This window comes from Callithrix jacchus, chromosome 20 (assembly GCF_049354715.1).
Source record: "Callithrix jacchus isolate 240 chromosome 20, calJac240_pri, whole genome shotgun sequence".
In the NCBI taxonomy this organism is placed as follows: Eukaryota; Metazoa; Chordata; class Mammalia; order Primates; family Cebidae; genus Callithrix; species Callithrix jacchus.
In genome coordinates, this window is record NC_133521.1 from 44,994,229 (window position 1) to 45,012,414 (window position 18,186).

Below are 18,186 nucleotides of genomic sequence, written 5' to 3' on the forward strand. Positions count from 1 at the left end.
GAGGGTGGCGGCGGCGGGACGGGGACCGGGCTGCGTCCAGGATGAAGACCGCCAGCGGCCGCTCGCCGGAAGCCACCCACGGAGCGCGCACGCCCCTGCACGCGGAGGAGGCTGGGACTCCCAAGGGCAAGCGGCGACCCTGCCTCCTGGAGAGGGCGCGGCGCCAAGTCTCTCCCGAAGGGAAGGGGTGGTCGGGTTTCCATCATGTCCCTTCCTGGGACCACGCCCTCAAGAACGCCCCGGGACATCTCGCCAGTGGCTCCGCTTCCCCTGCCTCGCGCTGCCATCTCCTCAGGGCCGGGCAGGAGGCTCCAGAGCGCCCATAGCCCCGGGGTGCTGCCCAGCCGACAGCCGCCGTGACCTCAGACGCCCAGCAGTGCTGGAGGGTCAGGGGTAGGAGCAGGCGCACGCGCACAGCGAGCGCTTCCCCCCGCCCCCCCCCCCCGTAGCGCACGCGTACTCCCCTGTACCAGCCCGACGCTGCGTGCCGCTCTTTGGTTCCGCCACGCCCATCATGGCGGCGGCTCCGGCTGCCTTTGGCCCCGCCCCTCAGTGACGCGCCGCGAGTCACCTGACCAGGCTGCGGCCTGAGGAGACACAAGGGAAGTTGCTGTCGCCAAAGTCGGATCCGCCGCCGCCACCGTCCTCAGGAGTCGCCGGGCCCTCGCGTCGTTGCCGCCGCCACCCAGATCCCCGCACCATGCCGTCGGAGAAGACCTTCAAGCAGCGCCGCACCTTCGGTGAGTGTCGCCGCGAGGGTGGCGGAGGCGGCGGGGCCGGGGTCCGAGCTGTGGAGGGCGGCAGGGCCTGGGACGCTCTGAGGGGCCGGGGCCGAGCGAGGCTGTGGGCTGCCGGCCGGCGAAGCCGAGGGACGCGGAGCCCGGGGCGCCCTGAGGGGCCGGGGTCACGGGCCCGGGGCTGGTCGCTGGGCCGAGGCGGCCCGCGCACCCCTCGGAGGCCCAGGAGGAGGCAGCCCCTGGGGGGCGGGCGGGGGTCGGGGCTCCCGGGCCTGCTGAATCACCCCGCGCCCCGGCCCCGCCGCCCCCGCGAGCTTGCTGCCCGGCGACGGTCGCGCTTCTGGGGCCCATGGGTCCCCGGACGGCGCCGGGCAGGTCGGCTGTGAAGCGCGTCTCCTTCGGGGCCAGTTTTTCCGGCGCGGAAGCCCGCCCGGGTGCGAGTGTTCCTTGCAGACCCGGGTGCCTCGGTCGAGAGGAGGGGATCGGCCCCGGCCCGCCGCGCCCGGGACAGCCCGCGGCGGTGTTGACAGCGCTGCCTGCAGCCCGGAGCTGGGGTGGGACAGCCCGCGGCGGTGTTGACAGCCCGGAGCTGGGGTGGGAGCTTCTCCTGGGCTCACCGCGACACCGGCCGCGACACCGGAATTCCAGGGACACAGCCCTTCTCCGCCCGATCTGACCGGAAACCCAACTCGGGTGTCCCGGCTGTGGGTAAACATGCACGTGTCCCCATCACAATGACGATGCGAAGCGATTACTTCCCAGCTTGATCAGGAGAACGCAGAGATGCAGGCACCCGTTTTGGCCTGAGTTCCAGGCGCAGGTACGGTAGGAAGCACCGCGTTCATCCCAGTGAACGGAGAACAGCGCTGCCGCCCTCGTCGGGGGCTCACGGTGATGCTGTTTGTCTGTTTTGGCCTGAGTTCCAGGCGCAGGTACGGTAGGAAGCACCGCGTTCATCCCAGTGAACGGAGAACAGCGCTGCCGCCCTCGTCGGGGGCTCACGGTGATGCTGTTTGTCTGTTTTGGCCTGAGTTCCAGGCGCAGGTACGGTAGGAAGCACCGCGTTCATCCCAGTGAACGGAGAACAGCGCTGCCGCCCTCGTCGGGGGCTCACGGTGATGCTGTTTGTCCGTTTTGCCTGGTTTCCCGGAGACTAGAAAGAGCTTAGCATTAATTTGGGTTTGGATATAGTTTTGCAGGTCTCATTGTTGCCCATTATTCGATTTTTTGTGCCTGAGATAGATACTTCAGTAAATGGAAATGGACATTGGCTTGCCAAGCATATCTTGTCAAAAAGCCTCTTGGCCCGTTGGTTAGCAAGACTTAGACGGACCTTTTTTGTTAGAAGTTTTCTTGTTAGTGACTTAATAAACCCTCACGAGCATCTAGGCTTATTGAGCCCTGAGAGTAGCACTTATAAAAGGCAGATTTTCTTTTTCTTTATTTCCTTTCCTTTCTCTCTCTTTCTTTTCTTTTTTTTTTTTTTAAGACGGGGTTTCACCATGTTGGTCAGGCCGTTCTTGGACTCCCGACCTCAGGGGATCCACCTGCCTTGGCCTCCAAAGTGCTTGGATTACAGGCGTGAGCCACCGCGCCCGGCCTCTTTCTCTTCCTTTTTCTTTTTCCTTCCTTGCTTGCTTGACAGGGTCGCACTCTGTCACCTGGGCTGGAGTGTCCTGGTGCAATCACAGCTCGCTGCAGCCTGGACCTGCGGGCTCCAGCGATCGGCCCACCTGAGATCTGGCTTCTGTTTTCACCAGTGAAAAGTTAACTAGGAATATTTGTGTGTAGGAAAGACGCCCTTCTTCTCATCATAGAAACTTGAGTTCTTTTCTTTTTTGCTTATAGTACTTTTGGGTTATTTCTGGAAAAATCTCTGCCGAAGAGCAGGTAGTGAGGGTAGGAAATGTGAGATTCACACATCTGAACAAGGAATTGCCTAGAAACTGAAAGCCGCCCTGAGGGTAGACCAGCAATAAGGTCCCATTGTTTTCCCAGTGCTGTATGTACTTCATATACACTGTATTTTCAGGGTTTTCCCTCGGTTCACTTTTATTTTGCCCCCTCCCCTTTAAATATATATTTAATAGTCATTTTGTAGAAATGTGCCAAATATTGTTAAACAGCTGTTACCTCTTCTTGCTTCTGATTTTGGTTATTAAAAAAAATTCTTTCTAGTTCAAGATTATTTTGGTAATTTTGACCATAAGAACTGACAGTTTTCAGAGATGTGTAGCACAGTATATGAGGGAAATGAATCCTTGGAGAGAAGCTCTTTATGAAGCCTGAGATTAGCCCCAGTTAGCTTGAGTGGGGCTTTCTTTTTCCAAGTGAGTGAGTTTAAGGTTAAAACTGAATATAGCCCTACTGATAATGTCTGTTAGGATTGAGAGGGCTTTCAAAGTTGAAATGGAAATGGATTTTAAGGCTCGCTGAAAACATCCCCTTTTTGTAGCTAAAGAAACTGGGTGGGGCGTGGCAGTGATGATCATGGTCCACCTAGTGGCAGAGTCTTGACTGGTACCTTTAACCTGGCATGAATTCTCCAGTCTCCAGTAGGTAGCCATGGTTTCCAGCATATTAAGTGGACCCAGACTGTGAGTCAGGAGACATAGATATACTGTAAAAATGTAAAGAACTTCAAAAAACTAAAATTGAGTGGGGAGTAGTGGCTCACACCTGTAATCCCAGCACTTTGAGAGGCCAAGCTAGGATTGCTTGAGTTCAGGACTTCAAGACCAACCTGGGCAGCATAGTGAAACCTCATTTCTAGCAAAAAAAAGAACACACAAAAAAATCAAGTTCTTGCTGCGTTGCCCAGGCTGGTCTTGAACTCCTGGCCTCAGGTGATCCTCCTGCCTTGGTTTCCCAACTGCTGGGATTATAGGTGTGACCCAGCACGCCTTGCCTGAGGGGAGGAAATGCTTCAATTTCTCTCTGAGAAGTAAATCCTGGAAAGTATGTATAACTGAAATTTTACTTAATGAGGATACCAGAAAATAACTTTGCAAATAACGTGTTCATAACAATGAGACACCTTAGGCTCCTACCCTTTTAATGTTTGTAAAAGATTCTAAGGATTCTTTTTCAGTTTTGTTTTAGAAGAAAGGAATCTGGGGAAGTAGATTGGATTTTGGTGTGCATTTGGAGCAGTGCTCATTTCTGTTTTACAGCGTTCATTCAGTTGATTAGTCATCTGTGAACAAGCCTGAACCCTGGGGGAACACAGATTGGACTGGAGCTGGGTCCTTCACTGCCAGGGGGCAGTCCGTTGAGGAAGACAAAAACAGATCATTACAGCAGTAGGAAACTAAGGGAGTAAGATACTTGCTGTCCTATGCCATTGATTGTGACGTTGAGAATGCTTTTGTTAAATATGCACTTCGCCTCCAAAGCAGCTGTCTGCTGAAGAATGAGAGTGGAGCAGCAGTGTGCACCGTGTGTACTGTGTGCACTGTGTGCACCGTGTGCACCGCGTTACTCCAGGCTCAGCTCTGGGTTTTCACTGCCTCTGGACAAGACGCTAAAATAATCCTATCGGAGTTTAGTGCTATTCTTTACACCTTTAGGAAGTAGCTTGTTTTCTATATATTTCCCACCTTTAATGAAAATAATCATTTTTGTGTTTTTAGGTCATATTTTGGGAATAAATCAGGATAAAGATAACTTTAAACACCGACTTTGTTTTTTTTTGTTTTTTGTTTTTTTTTTGAGACGGAATTTCGCTCTTGTTGCCCAGGCCGTAGTGCAGTGGTGCGATCTCGGCTCACGGCAACCTCCGCCTCCTGGGTTCAGGCAATTCTCCTGCTTCAGCCTCCTGAGTAGCTGGGATTACAGGCACGCGCCACCATGCCCAGCTAATTTTTTGTATTTTTAGTAGAGACGGGGTTTCACCATGTTGACCAGGATGGTCTTGATCTCTTGATCTCGCGATCCACCCACCTCGGCCTCCCAAAGTGCTGGGATTACAGGAATGAGCCACGGCACGTGGCCAAACTTATTTTCTTTTATTAAAAAAATCTTTCCCCTCCGGCTGAATGTTTCCACTTCTTTTAGATTTGTTAGGATAAGCTTTTAAGATATATGAAAGAGGTATCATTTATTTGCTGGAGTGCATTAAATCATGATTTATCCTATACACTGAAACAATCTGCACTGACAAAATGGAGGTTTTTATTGTGAGGAGAGTCTGGAGTAGGACAAGAATAGGAAGAGGTCTTATAGGAGAGGGGATGATTTGGGGTCACTGAGACCCTCTCTGGGAAGTAGGGGAGTCAAACGATAAGAGCCAGTAGGTTAATTTTATTATTAACAGTAGCTAAATTTATCATTGCTTGCATATTTATTCAATAGGAATGTGCACTGGTAGAAGTCCATGTGTTTTCAATCTTTGTGGGAAAGATGTTTAGATTTAGGCGTGTATCTTAGAAGCAGATTTTAAAATTTTGGATGGAAAAGAAGTCAAACTTAGAGCTTTACTTGAACACGGGAATTTTACAAGTTTTCATAGTGAGTATATTAAATTTTTAAAGATCTAAATGAGGTTGGCAATGATATTAGTGTATCCATATTTATATACGTCACACCATCTTTTTTCTGGAGCCACTGTCTCAGGAAGTTCATGACACTGAGAATTTATTTGCCTTTACCACGAGAATGAATTCTACCATAGTAAATTTAGATGATTCTGCTCCTTTTTTTTGAAGGTTTTATATAATGCCATCTGAATCCTATGTTCATATATTGCCCTTTTTTTTGAGACGGAGTTTCCCTATTGTTGCCCAGGCTGGAGTACAGTGGTGCGATCTCAGCTCACTGCAACCTCTGCCTCTCGGGTTCAAGCGATTCTCCTACCTCAGCCTCCCAAATAGCTGGGATTATAGGCATCCGCCACCACACTCGGCTAATTTTTTGTATTTTTAGTAGAGACAGGGTTTTTCTCTTTTGGTCAGGCTGGCCTCGAACTCCTGACCTCAGGTGATGCACCCACCTCGGCCTCCCAAGTCCTGGGATTACAGGCTTGAGTCACCGTGCTTGGCCACCTTTCTTTTTTAAATGCACATACTGCTTTGTAAATGACATCTCTTCACCTATATGTTTGGGTTTTTGAGAACTGGACTTGGCTTGTCTTTTTTCCTTTATTGCCCAAAGTCAAGTACAGTTGTTGAAATTATCAACAAGTGATTCTGTTAAAAGGGAGAATAGATCTATTCTTAGAAAAGTATTCAACCACAGACTTTGGGCCTTAAGCCCTGAGTCAAGTGCTGAGCAAAACTAAAACTCAGAGTATGTTTTCTTTCCGTGTGTGTGTGTGTGTGTGTGTGTGTGTGTGTTTGTTTTGAGAGGGAGTCTTGCTCTGTCACCAGGCTGGAGTGCAGTGGTGCGATCTTGACTCACTGTAACCTCTGCCTCCTGGGTTTGAGCAATTCCCCTGCCTCAGCCTCCTGCGTAGCTGGGACTATAGGTGTGCACCACCACTTCTGGCTAATTTTTTGTATTTTAGTAGAGACGAGGTTTCACCATGTTGGCCAGGATGGTCTCAATCTCCTCACCTTGTAATCTGTCTGCCTTGGCCTCCAAATGTGCTGGGATTACAGGCATGAACCACTGCATCTGGCTTTTTTTTTTTTTTTTTTTTTTTTGGAGGGGGAGACAGTATCTTGCTCTGTTGCCCGGGCTGGAGTGTAGTCGCTTGATCTCTGCTCACTGCAACCTCCGTGTCCCAGGATCAAGCAATTCTCCTGCCTCAGCCTCCCAAGTAGCTGGGATTACAGGCATGTGCCATTGTACCCAGCTTAATTTTTGTTTTCTTTTAGTAGAGATGGGGTTTCACCGTGTTGGCCAGGCTGGTCTTGAACTCCTGACTGCCCACCTCAGCCTCCCAAAGTGCTGGGATTACAGGTGTGAGCCATTGTGCCCAGCCTCATATTCTGTTCTCTTGAGCAGCTTTTTTTCTCTTCGGCCCGTATCATTAAAAAGCTGGAAGTCATAAGAGAAAATTGCATTTCCTGGTTTGTAATGGATATAATAGATTACATTTCCAACTTAAACTATGGAAAATTAACACAAATTGAAATGACTGTTACAGGTGGTGTTGGTCTTTGGAAGAAGGGTTGGGAATCTTATGCATGAATCTGCCTTGTATGACTGTAAACTTGGGCTCCCAGTTCCTTTAAACTAGTCCCATATTCTTGATCTCTGTCCTGTCGCCTGATAGAGCTGTGTTATGTTGCCTTTGGCCTTAGACACAAACCTTTATCAGATGTGAAGTTTGTTTCTTGAAGTTCTAGGAAAGGTGTCTTCACTGTTCTGCTATGCCACAGCTAAGGACAGCTGAACTCGGATGTAAGGCCAGCAGTAACGCTGGTAAGAAGCTGTCTGGCCCTTAGTGATTAATGGCTTCTATCTCTTCCTTTCACTGCAGAACAAAGAGTAGAAGACGTCCGACTTATTCGAGAGCAGCATCCAACCAAAATCCCGGTAGGTACTCAGGCCTTGGTTTTGGTCAAGAATGTACGCAGAGGAGAACACTGCATGAGTACATCACTTGACGGGGGTTTCTACAGGAATCACCAGACAGTCAAACTCAGAGGTACCCTTGTTTTAAGAGTCAGGGCCTCGCTCTGTTTCCCAGGCTGGAGTACCGTGGTGAGATCATGGCTCACTGCAGTCTCAGCCACCTTGTACTCAAGCAGTCCTCCTTCCTCAGCCCCTAAGTAGCTGGGACTAGACGTGCAGGTCACCACACATAGCTAATTTTTTTTTGTAGAGACAGGGTCTTGCCTGCTATGTTACCCAGGCTGATCTCAAACTCCTGGGCTCAAGTGATCCTCCACCTTGATCTCTTCGAGTGTTGGGATTATAGGCGTGAGCCCCTGGCTGGCCTCAGGATCCATACTGCCTCTGAATTTCTGCTACCACTTAAACTCAAGTAGGTGGAGTCTCCACACTGATATTTCCTTGTGGATATCACACTTCTGAACATGCCCACTAGATAAAGCTCTCAGACTTACCAGGGAAGGTGGTGACAGCTCGATTCAGCCTTACACAGAACCTTCTGTAGGTCTCACACAATGGAACAATGGACAGATAGACATTTTTGTTTCCCAAAGAAGCATGTAAAGATTTCTCATTCCTGGCATTCAGCTTCTCTTTGCTGTGACAGGGAAGAAGAATCACTGTATATAAAGGTGTCTGCAGCGCTCAGTAAACACAGAAGCTAATGAGACTCAAAAGGCCCATCTGTGGTCAGATATTACAGCAGCTTAGAACTAAAAAAAAAACATTTTGCTCCATGGAAAGGAAGTATGGTAAGGAGCTAATGGATTTATTTAAATTCATAATATGGAACTATTTTTGTTCCCTGTATAGTTCAAATACTTGTATTTTTAGTCTGATTTAAAGAAATACTGTATCAAAATGAAAGTATCAGGTCATTATGCACAAACTTTGTCCCTAGAACCAGCTAACAATGGTCTCTGCTTGCCTTGTCAAATACAAGTAGACAAGTCTCTAGTATGGAAAAACGCTGAGCACATTACCGTGATTAACAACTTACACATTTATTAGAACACAGGCATTTACTTTCATTAGAACTTCAGCCACATCTCAGGAAGTGGTAGTATTGGAATTGACAGTTTCAGATGTTTTGTGCTTGAAGCTGGCCCCCGGCCTCTCTGCCTCTGTAAGGCTTGAGGTCTTTTTCTGACTAGGTATATATTTTTCATGGTTCCCAAATCACACAGAATGAAAGGACACACAGCAAAGTATGTTCCCCCTCTTCCTGGTGGCAGCCCTGTCATCTCTCTTCCATCAGTGTCTAAGCTAGCAAATGGTTGCTCTTCATAGGAGAGCTTTGAGGAAACGAATGACCGCTGTTCCAAAGCCCATTTGGGTCCGGGCGCGGGGGCTCACGCCTGTAACCCCACACTTTGGGCTGCCGAGGCAGGTGGGTCACAAGGTCAGTTCAAGACCAGCTTGACCAATATGGTGAAACCCCCTCTCTACTAAAAATACAAAAATTGGCTGGGCATGATGGCACATACATGTACTTCCAGCTACTCAGGAGGCTGAGGCAGGAGAATCACTTGAACCTGGGAGGCCAAGGTTGCAGTGAGCCGAGATCACACCACTGCACTCCAGCCTGGGCAATAGAGCGAGACTTCATCTCAAAAAAAAAACTCCATTTTGGCATGTGCCAGTTAGAACATAGGAGGCATTTTATCTGTATTTTTCATTGTTGATGACTGTTTTATTTTTTGAAGGCAGTCTCACTCTATCCCCCAGGCTGGAATGCAGTGGTGCGACCTCCCAGGTTCAAGCGATTCTCCTGTCTCAGCACCTGGAGTGGCTAGAATTACAGGCAGCTGCCGCCACACCTGGCTAATGTTTGTATTTTTCGTAGACACAGGGTTTCACCATGTTGACCAGGCTAGCCTCAAACTCCTGACCTCAGGTGGTCTGTTCGCCTCACTCAGCCTCTCAAAGTGCTGGGATTACAGACGTGTGCCACTGTGCCTGGCCCGATGACTATTTTAGGATTCACTTCTGGTTTCTTTTCTAGGTGATAATAGAACGATACAAGGGTGAGAAGCAGCTTCCTGTTCTGGATAAAACGAAGTTCCTTGTACCTGACCATGTCAACATGAGTGAGCTCATCAAGATAATTAGGTATTCAGTCACCTTTGTTTATATTTCCTCTGAGTAACTTCTTTTTTTTTTTAATTTTAAATTTGCTAATCTTCTGTATCATTCCAGTTTTAGTACATGTGCTAAAGGGAGCACTTCTCATTCTTTATGAAACTTACAGATAAATCTTCAGTTCTGGTTGAAATCCTTAAAAATCTTTTTCAGCCAAATTTAAGATTCAGTTCTGATTAAAACCATTTCAACTTAATAAAACTGTAAACTGTTTCTTTTTTTGAGATTTTATATATATATACATATATATATGTGTGTGTGTGTGTGTGTGTGTATATTTTTTTTTTTGAGACATAGTCTTGCTGCCACCCAAGCTGGAGTGCAGTGGCACTATCTCAGCTCACTGCAACCTCCACCTCCTGGGTTCAAGCGATTCTCCTGCCTCAGCTTCCTGAGTAGCTGGGATTACAGGCACATGCCACTATGCTCAGCTAATTTTTTGTATTTATAGTAGAGGTAGGGTTTCACCACATTAGCCAGGATGGTCTCAGTCTCCTGACCTCGTGATCCACCAGTCTTGGCCTCCCAAAGGGCTGGGATTACAGGCGTGATCCACCGTGCCCAGCCTGAGGTTTTATATTTCTTACTTGCTAGACCTCAGATCCCTTCTGTTTCTTTTTCTTTTTTTGAGACGGAGTTTCACTCCTGTTACCCAGGCTGGAGTGCAATGGCTCGATCTCGGCTCACGGCAACCTCCGCCTCCTGGGATCAGGCAATTCTCCTGCCTCAGCCTCCGGAGTAGCTGGGATTACAGGCACGCACCACTGTGCCCAGCTAATTTTTTGTATTTTTAGTAGAGAACGGGGTTTCACCATGTTGACCAGGATGGTCTCAATCTCTTGACCTCGTGATACACCCGCCTCGGCCTCCCGAAGTGCTGGGATTACAGGCGTGAGCCACCGCGCCCGGCCCTTCTGTTTCGTTCATCGTAAGAAGCAGAAGGGATCTGAGGTCTAGCAAATAAGAAATATAAACATCTACATCATAGTGTAGATGTTTCCTCTTTAAAATAAATGTTACAAGTTATTAAGGTTTTGTACAGCAAAGCTATTTAGTTAAAGAGAATGTAGGCTGGGCACGGTGGCTCACACCTGTAATCCCAGCACTCTGGGAGGCCGAGGCGGGTGGATCACGAGGTCAAGAGATTGAGAGACCATCCTGGTCAACATGGTGAAACCCCGTCTCTACTAAAAATACAAAAATTAGCTGGGCATGGTGGTGGGTACCTGTAATCCCAGCTATTCAAGAAGCTGAGGCAGGAGAATTGCTTGAACCCAGGAGGCGGAGGTTTCGGTGAGCCGAGATCGTGCCATTGCACTCTAGTCTGGGTAACAACAGCGAAACTCCGTCTCAAAAAAAAAAAAATGTAGACTTAGTGAGTGGCAATCAATGGCACAGGCTTAGATCTTGGAATAGTTTGGAAACTGTTTAGCACTGTTTTCTCGTATCAGGCGCTTAACAGCTATTCAGACAGCAAACTAGCTTAAAATCAGCCTTGTGTGTAATCTTCCAGTGATTATTGCTCATAGCAGTGTGATCAAAGGGAATGTCCTGTGCTTTTCTAAGTATTGGATTCAAAAGCATTCAGAAGATTCTCATATTATTGAACACATGCTTCATCTACTTCTTGTATTACTGTATTTCTTCACCTTTTCTTTCAATAGAAGGCGCCTACAGCTAAATGCTAATCAAGCCTTCTTCCTGTTGGTGAATGGACACAGCATGGTGAGCGTCTCCACACCAATCTCAGAGGTGTACGAGAGTGAGAAGGATGAAGATGGATTCCTGTACATGGTCTATGCCTCCCAGGAGACGTTTGGGATGAAATTGTCAGTGTAAAACTAGAAAAATGCATCTATTCTAGAATTTTTTTAAACCCTTACTAAGGAAAAAAAAGGGATGTTACCAACTGAGACCCATCAGTTCATCTAATCACAGATCATCAAACAGTAGTGTTTCCACCTAGGAGTGTTAGGAAGTTGTGTTTGTATTTGAAGCAGAAAAACTGAGCTCCAAGGGAGCAAGTTCAGCTTTGGGAACTATATTATTTAGTGGAGGCTAGCTCGTTTTCAAATTTTAAAAGTTTAAAAATAAAATACTTTGCATTTTAAGTTGCCAATGAAATAGACCTTCAAGTTATTTTAATGCTCTTTTCTCACTAGTAGGAACTTGCAATTCCAGCAGTAATTGAAAGGCTTTCAGAGACCCTGAGTCTTCTCTTCAGGTTCACAGACCCCACCGGCTTTTGGGGTATAAATCTTCTCAGCTAGAGAAGTCTCCCTAAGAGGGTCTGTAGGCCTGAGTTGTGAAGTGTAAGCCCCGCCAAACGCATCTGCCATCTTAGCTGGCACAAACGCAGGGTCAGTGGGGGGTCAGGAAAACAGCCCGACTGTCAGCGCTGCCCACGGAGCCTGGCTCCTAACAGAACTCTACCCAAAGTCCACACTTGCAGGGGCAGACACTTCCTGTTTGGTTTGTGCTCTAGATAGTCACACATAAAGACACCTCAAAAGGAAAAGACCCTGGAGAAAGAGTGGCCTTTCTTCTGTTTCAGGTTTTGTCGGACTTCCAGCTAGTCCCTGTGTTGGTAAGGAAAGGAGCAGTGCACCTGTGCCATCCTTCAGGCCAGCAGCAGCCACAGAATAGTGCAACTGAAAGCATTCAGATCCAGACGCTCCCTTCTATCATCTGGCTTCAAGCTATGGATGATCCTTTTTTAAATTTTTATTTTAATGTTAAATTTGTAACTCAATGTTACTGAAAAGGTTCCCATATTTTTAATAGTTCAGTTATCACTGTTAGATCAAACAGCCATCAGAATTCTCCCACACTAAGTGCATGTCAGTTGTGGAGAAAACATACCAAAAGGAGCCATACGCTTTTAAATGGTAATGTCAGAAGTTAAATCCCTTCAGTTTCAACCTTGATGAAAGACCAGTGCTTCCCATTACCTGCATGGGGTTCAGTGTTGACAGTGTTCTTGGGAGGATCACAGGAAGGTCAGTTACACTTTAGACTGTCCGTGTAGCAGGTCATAACTTAACCTTGTGTGTTTAGATGTGTATGGAAAACCTGTGTACGTTAGTAACAGCTGTTTCCTGCAGTGGGGACACTCGATTCCCTCCGTCTGGGCCCTCTACTGATGTTAAAGGACTTCCTGTCACCTGCTTTCCCGCTGCATGCGTTTGTCCACTTGGCTACTTTTAATATGTGTATTTTTACATTATGTCAATTCTTCACTGACTGTATACATCATATCTGACATTATTGTAACTGCTGTGTGATCACTAAGATTCCTATAAGAAATACTGCTTTTTAAAAAAAATAACATGCTGAGGGGTGACATAGTCCACAAGTGAACGGTCACTTTATTTGTAGGATCTTTAAAACGTACGTTTTTAATGAACTAAGTTGAATAAAGGCACAATTAAAAACGGTCATTAAAGCTAAGTGTGTTGAGACCTGGATCCCACACTGTACTTTCCAAAGCCAAGCGGATCCTTGTATTCCCAAAAGGGGCATCCCGGCTGGTTGTGTCGTGCTGAGGGGGCACTCACATGGACGGACTCTGCCCTCTGACGGCTTCTGCCTTGTCAAGGTCGCCCTCCTCCCTTGGCCAAGGCCCTGCCACCAGGTTGGACTTCCAAAGTTCTCTTGGGAACTCACATGCCACGGGATATGATGGATGGATGGCGAGACCCACGTGATTTGTGGGAATAAATACCCAATCGTCTGTAAACTAACCACCAACGGTATTAGGTGTATGCGGTCAAGAAAGTGTAACCTCAGGGGACCCCGTGGGGAGCTACTGGCACCGTGTACAGATGCAGCATAAACACACTTCAGCACTCAGACCAGTGGCCAGCCTCATCTAGTGAACTGAGCCCAACTCCAGTTTAACTAGACACCTAAAAGTCTTGAAAAATACAGGAGAGTGAGCTGGTAAAACTGCCTTCCCAGGCCAGCCGCTCAACAAAAGCGCCTGTGTCCCCTGTCCTGACTTCAAAGCTCCCATGGCTGCTGTGTCCCTACGCACTCCCCAGAGCACATGCTCACTATGTTGTTACCTCCCCAATCCAGGCCCGCTCCCTCCCTGGGAGAGAGCCACTTCAGGGTAGGGCCACAAACCTAGGTATCTGAGATTCATTCATGCCAACTTTGATTTTTATGAAACTTGTAACATCTTTAACCCCAAATGAGGAATTTACATCTTTGTAAATTGCAGGGACACTTAAAAAAAAAAATACAAAACTTGGCTAGGCATGGTGGTTCATGCCTATAATCCCAGCACTCTGAGTGGCCAAGGTGGGTGGATCACCTGAGGTCACGAGTTTGAGACCAGCCTGATCAACATGGAGAAACCCCGTCTCTACTAAAAAAAAATAAAAAATTCGCCAGGCATGGTGGTGCATGCCTGTAATCCCAGCTACTCAGGAGGCTGAGGCAGGAGAATCACTTGAACCTGGGAGGTAGAGATGGTGGTGAGCAGGGATCGTGCCACTGCACTCCAGCCTGGGCAACAAGAGCCAAACTATGTTGCCTCAAAAAAAGAAAAAAAACTTGGCACCTTGATAGAGAATGAATGGGATTGAAATCAGTTGTCCTCTTTATTTCTCTGAGAAGGTAGAAAGGATGGAATCCCGAGTTTGGAGAGTAAGGCTGATTTGAAAAGGAGTGTGCTTCATATTCTGAGACAAATAGTGAAGTCAAACAGAGCCTTTTTTAAAATTTTTATTTTCAGTACATTAAATTTACTCATAAAAACATTCTAAAAATGTACAATTTGTCCTTTTTAACAAAGTATAATAAAACATAAAAACCCCAAAAACAGAATACTTGACATTTACAATTCAAAATCAAATTAGCAGAATATTAAATATTTACAAAACTATATCTTTTAAAAATATTTATAAAGTTACATGCAATTTCGTAGAATTGACAAAAGAATGGCTCAAAAATGGGAGAATTTTCCTTCATTCCTAAAAAGAAAATACGTCCAATAGAAGCTGTGAAGGTTGAGTACACAAGGTGTCCAGTTTTGGGACCAAAGCCTTCTCTGTTTTGTGCACGTAAGACTCATACATGTGATGAGGGCTTGTTAAGAGACACGTGAGGCCGTGGCTCACGGCCACAGCTCCCCCTCGTTGGTGAACAGTGGAGCAATGTTGACCTTTGGCCTCAACCAGCACAGTATATGGTTTTCTAGAATATTGCAAGTGTTGAGTGTTAATTAAAGATGCTTTCATTCAGACCCTTGGGACTTTTCAACAAATTAGCCTCTTCAGAACCCATGGCTTTCAGTGTCACCTGACTCATTCTTTGGGAGATCACAGCCACCCCTGCTCAGTTCACACAGGCCTCTCCTCTGGGACAGCAGTCGAGTCACGCAGGGAGACGGCTTTCCTCACAATCTCAAGACCTCGGCATGCGGTTCTATCAGTCACCAGGTGTACAACGAGCGAGGCGTAAAACAAAATGCTGGGAAGCAGGAGAGTGACGAGAAAATGACCGGGAGCAAGGAGGGTGCAACCCAGTTCCCACTGCCCAAGCGCCCACAGTGAGGGGCAGCCCCGCTGGGTGACGTTTAGGCAAAGTCACTACCGCCAGCACTGTGCCCCAAGACAGAGTCTGTGGTGGAAACTGACTGTGCTGACTTTGGGCAATCCAGGACCTAGAATTCGAAGCACTGAATTGAAACACGGGCCGGACTAACGCTACTGTAGCAACATGCTGACTCCTGTGACCCGGAGATGACAGGTGATGCTGGTCTCCAAAATACCCACTCACACAGATGCATTCGAGAACATACCTTGTGTTTACTTTTATTACAAGTGCTAGCTCCCATTTCCTCAGTGCTCTGTAGCAATGAGTGTTTATGTTAAACACTTCCAACCGTCAATATTACCATGAAATCAACGTTAGAAAATAAGGTAGAAAACTGAGTGTTTTGCTTAAAAAATAAAACGCAGGATTAAATCCCAACATCACATTCTACTTCCTTCTCTACATTCCACTTTCCCCATTCTTGGAGATTAAAAAAACAGGGTTAGAAACTTTAATATCTGACAGACTACAGAGGGCAAAGCCGTGGCGCGTGGCCAGTGCCACACCTACCTGGTTGCCACAGCATTCTGGTACAGATCACAATTTCAGGAAAATGACTAAGTACTTGAAAGAGTCAGTGTGTTCTGTGTTTTCAGATGAGGAAGTCTGATGAATGCGAAACGCTCAAGCGCGCCCACCTTGGTTGCTTTTGGGGAGATTCATCAGCGCTCACTGCTGGCAAACGCTCTCGAGTCCACGCCTGCGGCTCCCTCAGGGCCGGGCCTCACGGACCCGCGGTTCCGTTTTCTCTGCGCCCACGGGTCTGGACTTGGGATGGCCTCCCGGAGGTGGCGCACTGCTGCCCGTGCACGTGCAAAACGCCTGGAAGCTCCGCAGAGACCTTCGCTGCCGGGAACGCAGCCGTGACAACGTCGGAACTCGTTTGCCTCAGCGCTGAATGCCAGGCTTCGAGCTGAAAACGTTCGGTTTTAATCTAATACTTATCAAAATAGTTACAAGGGTAACAACAGACGCTTTCATTCCCCTATACTGACCACTAAAACAAAAATGTAAATTTTTTTCCTTTTGTTATGAGACAGTTTTCAACAATTTCAGTGTTGAAATAGGATTTATTTAAAATATTTCTTTGTTTAAAAAACCAAAAAATTTAAGTTTGGCTTTCAGCACAGATCCAGGCCACTGTAATGGCCTTCAGAAATATTAAAATCGTAAACATCAACGAACACTCTAAGTCTTCCTTAACGCAGTATGACAAGGTCCAGTCTAGTGCTCTTTAAGGCAAAGTTGTGTCAGTTCTCATTATTTTGACGTTTTGTAGTGTCTGTAGCATTCCCCTAAACAGCTGCTGTAATAAGCATCACCATCACTTCAACACTAATACTGTGTACCATGAGGAGAGAACACAGGGGTCTGTTCATTCTGCATTGCATAGAAATAAAATTCAACTAAAACTACAAGTTCTAAAAGCCTGTCATAAAAAAACGTAACATCTTTCTGCTTGAGTTTCTGTGAAGTTAGGAGCTGCTCTTACAACTCAGCCCTCACGTCGCGCCTCGCTCTAGGGTACTCTTGATTTACACCAATTTTTCATGAGGCTGATTGTCCCGTTTTAAGAATGGCCTGAATATTGTCAATTTTTAAAAAATATTCAACTGCAAAATCCCTGGCACGATCTTCCCAATCGTATTTCAACACCGAAGACTTTTGCATTTTAGATCATAGTATTATTTTAGCAGAAAATTCCCTTTAACCTTGAAGATTTAAGTCTGTACATTTCAGACAAAAGGCTTTCGTTTCCATGGGTTGAAACAGAGATCTACAGTGAGGACCTTTATTCCTACCTTACAAAAACCAGACTTGTACAGATCCCGTCGCTCTCGGGTGTGTGGCCGCTTCCAGAGTCCTACCACTTTCCACTGTTTTCCAAGTAATTTGTAACGGAATTAACTACCAACACACAGCCTAATACAAAAGCAGCTGACAGGAGAAATTCCCAATCTTTTGCTGATAAGTGACGGGACCATATCATTGCTGAAATGTCTGTCTCAGGTGTGAATCCGCTAGCGGTAAGCCTCGGGGCTGGAGGTTCTCGGGGAGCCCGTGGGATAGAAAGCAACTTGCAAACTCTGCTAAGGACATGCAGCATCCTCACAGCCACTCACAGAGCCGCGCTGTCACCGTGCCCCCGAGAGAGGTCATCTGCAGTGGAGGACAGGGCTCAGAGCCCCAGACCGGCTGGGAAGGACGGTGCTCACTCTCAAAGCTCTGACGGCTATGGGTTCTCTGGGACTTGGACCCTTAGAAATTAAGTTGTTGCGAGTAAACTATTTCTATTTAATAATGGAGTTTAAATTTATTTGCAGAAAAAATGAAAAACCTGAAACTGCTACCAGTGCTTGGAGGAGGGAAGGAATACTAGCATCTCTGTTGTGTCCTAGGTCCAGTAGCCTGCTGGTGCTGACTCTTTAATCTGGATTATTGGAGTCTCTTGCACTGACTGTTCTCAGAGGAGTCTGTCTCCCAGAACTGCAGAGATTTACATCAGGGTACATTCTTCTGTAGTGCAATCCTTAAAAATCCCAGAGATTAGTGCTAATCACTTTAGAACAAAACAAAACAAAGTCGACATTTTCCCTAGCCCAGGGGTGTCAAGAGTCCGACGGGTGGAACTCCACCTGGAGAACCCCAAGCTCAGTTCTCGATTCAGACCACGTGTAGCTGCCCTGGAATTGACGTGTGAGCCTAGGAGGGCCAATGACGGCAATGCTCTTCGGGAGACACAGGGTCTCTGCACTGCAACCAAAAGTGTCGGTGGCGGATTGCGCCGGCCACAGAAATGCCCGCTAGGCAAGTCTGACACCAAGCTCCAATCTAGGGTTTTGGCAATAAATCGAGTATGATGCACTTCTACGCTAGATTTTCTATCCAGTCTAGGAAAAGTAAAGCACCTTTGGATTAAAAATATTAAGCTCAACAGCAACTAGACTTCTCAGCTGTGTGTTTAATTTTCCTTATGTCTCCATGGCTTAATAATGTTCTGTTGCCAGAGAAAAATATCAATCTGTGGAGTCCAGACTTTCTGCTGGAGGGGCGTATTTCAACCTAAAAGTACCTAGAGAGAGGGGGAAAAAGAGGTCAAATTTGAATGTCTGTAGAATCACCACCAACCACCAATCTGTCCAGT

At 46.8% G+C, this 18,186-nt stretch overlaps 2 protein-coding genes across 2 annotated transcripts in view; one reads left to right on the plus strand and one right to left on the minus strand.

The window, feature by feature from the left end:
- The first annotated feature begins 597 nt into the window (after positions 1–597).
- Positions 598–12,877, plus strand: MAP1LC3B (microtubule associated protein 1 light chain 3 beta). Its single transcript, XM_008986336.5, has 5 exons — positions 598–740; positions 7,162–7,217; positions 9,301–9,407; positions 11,102–11,266; positions 11,992–12,877. The coding sequence occupies exons 1-5, from the start codon at positions 701–703 to the stop codon at positions 12,011–12,013; spliced, it is 390 nt and encodes a 129-aa protein (XP_008984584.1). The 5' UTR covers positions 598–700; the 3' UTR covers positions 12,014–12,877.
- The window catches only part of ZCCHC14 (zinc finger CCHC-type containing 14), an 87,065-nt gene continuing 79,977 nt past the window's right edge, over positions 11,099–18,186 (minus strand). Inside the window, exon 13 of the mRNA XM_035282719.3 lies at positions 11,099–18,114. Coding sequence (XP_035138610.1) covers positions 18,059–18,114 — 56 coding nt within the window. The 3' untranslated portion in view covers positions 11,099–18,058. The remainder of the gene's footprint in view (positions 18,115–18,186) is intronic.